The sequence below is a fragment of the Cucumis sativus genome, chromosome 1 (assembly GCF_000004075.3).
Source record: "Cucumis sativus cultivar 9930 chromosome 1, Cucumber_9930_V3, whole genome shotgun sequence".
Taxonomy (NCBI): Eukaryota; Viridiplantae; Streptophyta; class Magnoliopsida; order Cucurbitales; family Cucurbitaceae; genus Cucumis; species Cucumis sativus.
In genome coordinates this window covers 21,446,376-21,452,809 of record NC_026655.2, presented here as the reverse complement: position 1 = coordinate 21,452,809, position 6,434 = coordinate 21,446,376, and the positions used below count along the sequence as shown (strand labels likewise).

The 6,434-nt window shown below is 29.7% G+C and overlaps 2 protein-coding genes across 2 annotated transcripts; one reads left to right on the top strand and one right to left on the bottom strand.

Moving 5' to 3' along the window:
• Positions 1-245: 245 nt before the first annotated feature.
• LOC105434505 (RING-H2 finger protein ATL79) lies at positions 246-695 on the top strand. Its single transcript, XM_011650210.2, has one exon. It carries the CDS (start codon positions 246-248, stop codon positions 693-695), a length of 450 nt encoding a protein of 149 aa, XP_011648512.2.
• Positions 696-5,625: 4,930 nt separating this feature from the next.
• On the bottom strand, positions 5,626-6,119 carry LOC116403304 (phytosulfokines-like). Its single transcript, XM_031883962.1, has 2 exons — positions 5,929-6,119; positions 5,626-5,851 (listed from the first exon to the last, which is right to left on the bottom strand). Exons 1-2 carry the CDS (start codon positions 6,043-6,045, stop codon positions 5,711-5,713), a joined length of 258 nt encoding a protein of 85 aa, XP_031739822.1. The 5' UTR covers positions 6,046-6,119; the 3' UTR covers positions 5,626-5,710.
• Positions 6,120-6,434: the final 315 nt, after the last annotated feature.

The window sequence follows — 6,434 nt, the reverse complement described above, 5'->3', positions numbered from 1 at the left end:
CACAAACATAAATAATCTTCGATCTACGTAGTAATTAAATTCTAAGAATTCTCATTTCCATTTCCCATTAGAAAACTGATATAATTTCCATTCACCTTTCCCATTAGGAAACTAATTTATTTTCCCTTTTCTAAAAACTATAAATTCAAAAATCACTCTCTCTAAATTTAATCAGATTCACAAAATTAATTTCAAGCTGAATTACAGTTAATAAAATGTCATCTCCAATTTTTTTACCACCCCTGATGCCGTTGTCACCGTCGCCTTTGCCGCCGTTGCACTCTCCAATCCTACTTCCTGGCTTCTTTATGGTTTTGATGACGGTCTCCATGCTTCTTCTCATTGTGCTATTTTTATTCATTGCCATCTTATGTACAAAACGATCAGCCAAATCTGACGGGGAAGAGTCGTCGGAGAATCTGGACATTGAAGCACCGATTTTTCATTACAGCGGAGTTGAAGGCGACGAACAAGAATGTGTGATTTGCCTTTGTGAAATTGAGGAAGGAGAGAAGTGTAGAAAGATGAAGACGTGTGGTCATGTGTTTCACAAAGACTGCATTGACCGGTGGTTTAAGGTGAATGGCCATTGTCCAATTTGCCGGACCTCCGTTTGTATGGTAGTTATTGATCGCGGTGGAAATGCCATGGCTTCTTCTTCATCTTTACTGACCCCCTTCATCAACCAAATTTAATCTCGACACTGATCAACTTTGTGATCACAATGAAACAAGCAAAGTAGTAAATACTAAATATATAGAGTCCTTTTATGTTCTCTTTCCTAATGTTTTGTAGCTACATTGAGTTGAATTGAGTGAAAAGAAATCAACGACCTGCTTATGTCTCATATACACATACATACTATATTAGAGTCTATGAATCTAATAATAAAAGGATCGATTAACCACATACTTCTATTTTGAGTCCATTAATAAATGTCAAAGTAGGTTTAACGCAAAATAAATAATCGTAGTACCCAAATGAATGTCAAATAATTATAGTAAGATGCATACTAATTAATTAATACAGAATGTACATAACTAGCTCATAATGAAGAAAGTCAAAAATACAAACGGTCAACTACCAAATGGTAATTATTTTCAAATGCATAATTAACACATATGCCAAATGGATAATTATTAACGCAAGATACCAAATGGATACAAACAATTAACACAAAATGTAAAACGGGTGCCTAAATAATTAAAAAGATGCAAATAATTAAATTAGCATGTCCAATGGGTGCTAAATAATTAACACAACAACCAAATAATTAACAACCAAATGAAATAATTAACATAGCACCCAAATGGGTGACAAATAATTAATGAGCATGGAGAACACATTGATTAAATAGGGAGTCGCCAAATAGGTGTCAAATAATTAACTAGATGCATAAAACTAATTAATTAGTGTAACAATCAAAATAGTCAAATGAGCGCCAAATTAATTAACTAGATGCATAAAACAGCAATCAAAATAGTCAAACAATTAACTCAAGATGCCAAAAATTAAAAACATCAAATACAGGTGCTAATTAATTAATAGGCCAAATGGAAAATGGGTATTGTCAAATACAAGATGTTAATTGATTAATCATGAATAATTATTAACCCACGATGTCATATGAGTACAAATAATTAACACAAAATGTAAATACATGGTGCTAATTAATTAATATAATGCAAATAATTAAATCTGTGAAATAGGTGTGTAGATACTGTATTTTGTCCTGCCTTTTTATTTTTTTAATTAATTAATTTATTTATTTTAAAAGAATTTGAATTTGAATTTAAATTCTAAAATTTAAATCTTAATTTTTAAATTTATGTTTTAAAACAAAAACAAAAATAAAAACATATTTAAAATTAAAATTAAAAGTAAAGATTTTTTTCCTTCCCCTATTTTTCTCAACCATTTCCTGTTTCCTGGGTCACAACCCTCTCACTTTTTCCCAATGTATTACGTTCTCCCACTCTTCCACATTCTTCCGCAATCTCTCATGTTCTCCCCTCTCACTTTTTCCCAATGTCTCACGTTCTCCCACTCTTCCACATTCTTCCGCAATCTGTCATGTTCTCCCACTCTTCCACCTTCTTCCCCTTTCTCTGCTGTACTCCATTTCACTATCTAAACCTACTCCACTTCCACCTTTTTTTTATTTATTCAAGTTGATGATACTGCTTAATTATTTGGCACCCATTTGGATGCTGTCTTAATTATTCATTTAAATCACTCAATAATTAGCTGTTGTGTTAATCATTTGACACTCATTTCACATCTTAATTATTTGCATCATTTGAATCATTTGGCTCCCATTTGACTCTTTGATTGCTGCCCTAATAATTAGTGTTTTGCATCTGATTACTTTTATTTATGCACATCTATTTGGTCATTTCACTATTCTGATGGTTGAGTTTTGCATCTAGTTAATTAATTTGACACCCATTTGACTATTTGATTGATGCGCGGAATAATCAGTAGTTTTGTACCTGTTTAATTATTTGGCATTCATTTGGCTACTGTCTAATCAATAATCAATGTATTCTTGATTAATTATTTGAATTATTTGGCATCCATTTGCGTGCTATGTTAATTATTTCATTCAGTTAATTAATTAAATGATTTGTTAATTATTTGATTGATGTTTTAATTATCCAACACTCATTTGACACCCATTTGGCATACTGATTTAATTATTTGCTAATTTTTTAATTATCTAGGCACCCATTTTACGTTCTGTGTTAATTGTGTGTATCCATTTGACAACTTGCTTTAATAATTATCAATTTGGCATATATGTTAATTATGCATTTGAAAATAACTATTCATTTGACCTACACTCTTAATTATGCATTGTTTTAATTAATTAGCACAATGTATTTGACAGTTTTAATTTTCGGTATCCTCCATTGTGAGCTAATTATTTGTATATTGTTAATTATTTTGGCACTCATTTGACCTCTTATGTCAATTACTCATTCGAATTATTTGTATTCTGTATTAATTAATTAATCAGCATGCATATTGCCAAAATTATTTGACATTCATTGGCTACTGTGATTATTTAGCATTAAACCCACCTTGGCACTCTACAGTTAATTATTATTTCACCCATTTAACATCCTCGTTTAATTATTTATTACTGGTCTGGCATTTTGCATATTTTTGAATTAATTAATTATTTTGCATATTTTTGAATTAATTAATTATTTTGCCTATTTCTGAATTAATTAATTATTTTGCTTATTTCTGTTTCTACATTAATTAATTATTTTTTAACTTTCTGCATTAATTAATTATTTTGCATCCTTTTGAATTAGTTAATTATTTTGCATGTTTTGAATTAATTAATTATTTTACATCATTCTGCATTAATTAATTATCTTGTACATTTTCCATATTGCTTACATTATCCTGTATTTGTTTTATGCATTTATTTTATCTTAACATATTACCCTTCAAGTATTTTTCAAATTTCATAATGTCTTGTTCATTGTTATTATTCATTTTCCAATTGAAATATAAAAATGTAAATTGAAGAAAAGTATTGTTTTTTATGGATTTTATAATTTAATTTCCATGAATACATGAAATTTTTCTGTTTGAAATTTAATTAATAGATTGTTTTTAAATAAACACATTTCATATTTTAAAAGAGACTGAGTAGTGTTTTCATTCTAGATACATGAAATTTCTCATTAAACACCTATGATAGAGATTAAAATATCAAGTTTTGGTATCTTAACATTCTTAAGGTGAATAAAAATCTTTTAAAACAAAAATAAACTTCATTTTTCTAATGACTTCTATGATACCCATAATCATCAATTCATGCTTAGGTTTTACTTTCTTCGATATGAATTGATAAACATGAGACATTTAAACAAAACCTAAATAAAAACTTTGTTTTGTGAACCTCTATAATTTAATTTAAAAGATAAAATTGGATAACCATTTTGCAATTAACTCCCAAACTTAAATCTCTGAATGTACGCAGACTATTTTTTTTTTCTTTTTTTTTGGTGACCAATCACACCTAATATGGTTGGTGGCGACTCCAAAGCTATTTATTTATTAAAATTAAATAAACGGGAGGTCGGCCGCTCCGCATAGCGATCACGTCGCGACAAGCTGTAAGTAATTTACACAGAATGAATGTGAGATGGGTGCCAAATAATTAAAGGATGCAAATAATTAAAAGATGTCAAATGACTGTCAAATGATTAACACAACAGCTAATTAACGAGTGATTTAAATCAATAAAAAAACTTACCCAAGGTCTTCCTTAAATGCAAAAGGTTCTTTCTTGATCCTGTTCACCTCTTTCCAAATAAAATTGAATCCACTCCTTCTTTTTTATAGAGCAAGGTCTAATTTTTTTAAATAGTGAAATGTAGTAGTTTTAGATAGTGAAGTGGAGTGCAACAAAGAAAGGGGAAGAAGGTCGGAGAGTGGGAGAAGGTGAGAGATTGAGAAAAAGTGGGAGTGTGGGAAAACAGTGTGGGAAAACAGAGTGGTGACGAAGGAAAACGAAAATAGGGAAAAAATAGGGAGGAGATTTAAAATTAAGATTTAAAATTTAAAATTTATAATTTAAATTTAAATTCAAATTCTTTTAAAAAAATAATAAAAAAGGCAAGACAAAATATATGTGCTTTTAACTCAATTGTATAATATTTTTACAATCAACATGGATGTCAAAGGAAATTCAATTATCTCACCATATATATTTAATTCAATACTAATCATTTTTAAAAAAACTATATCGAACAATCGTATTCTAGAAAATGAAAATGCTCCTCAATCTCATATTTTCGTGAGTACTATATTGATCTCAAAAGCATTTTAATACATAGCAAAATAAACCAAAATATTTAAAAAAATTTAAATGATTTCAAATTTTATTAATGATATATACTATCAATTGTTGGTTAAGTGCTCGTGGTCTTCATGTTTCTCTTCATTTTACTATGTTTCTTCCTTATCACTTTATATGTAGTGAAAGAGTTGCCAAATGTAATTGCAAAAAGTTAGCTCCAGATTTTAGAGATTTGAAGTACCAAATTTTAGTTATGACGGAGATGACAACGACAATAAGAAAAATAGTACCATCTACCTTTGCGAAATTAAAGAAGGGGAGAAATGTAGAAGGATGAGCACGTGTGATCAAATGTTTCATAGGGATTTGATTGACCAATGACTTTTGATTGGCAGGCTGTCATTTATGTGGGTGATGAAAATATAACGAGAATTAGTAGAATTTTATAGGAAGTGGAGCCTTATTAATTGTTTTTAAATTTATTGTGAAATTACGAATAAAAGTTACATCTAAAAAGGGTGAGATTGAATCCCACAACTCCAACTCAACCATCAAGTTGTAAAGAAACAAACACAAATGAGAACCATAGTAACCATAGGTATGAATGAATTAAAGAATACTATTTTGTTAAGTTTGTTTGTACTCAACAAAATAGAATTAGAAGAAGAAAATCTTTTTTAGAAGCATGTACTGTCGCGTGTGTGGCTGCAAGTGTTTTAGGGAAAAAAGAATATGTGCATTATTTATGAGCAAAAAGAAGAAAATATATCCAAAAATAACTAAATTGAATTGACGTCAAACGGATGATCTTTGTTTATTTTTATTATATGAAAGTGTAAGTAATGATCAAACAAAAGAGAAAAGAAAAGAAAATATGAGCGGTATAGTTCATGGCTCGGTTGGATTATCACAAGTATAAACGTAATCAGTATGAGCCTGTAAGGTTCTTCGAATAAGACAATCTTCTTTCCCTGGTCCTTCACATGGTTCATCGTTATTTTGATCAGCGACGAGCTCTTGAGAAACAATCTAATAGGGAAGAATGAAATAAAAGAATTATATTAATGAGGTTTGAAGGGAGATTTTTGAAATAAAAATAAACTTACTCGATGTGGGGGTTCACATGAAGTGGTAGCTTGAGAGGATGGTATGATGATGAGGGACATTATTGTTACAAGTGCTGCAAGAAGGGTGATGAGAGCTGCGAGATTAATCTTCGACATATTTCTGTGAATTGGAAATATGAATTAAGAGTGGAGGAAAAAGGATTATAATTGTGGGCTTTTAAACACAGAATTAAAAACCAAATATGGTTGATGGCAGAGATAATTAGGAGAGGTAAGAGAGAGATTTGAGAATATAACAGAATATGAGTAGGATATACCCTGTAATACTGAATATGGTGAATTTTTGTTATTCCTTGTGTCTCAATATATATCAAGTTTGGTGTATAAAAAGTAAAAAGTTGTTTACACCAAAACCAAATAACACATGAAGTGTACTAATAATATCACATGTGCACCTACTTTTCATATTTTAGACTCTTTAACTTGATTTGTTCCTTCATGAGTAATTTCAAGAGTATTCCAAATTTCTTGAGCGAAAGAACACA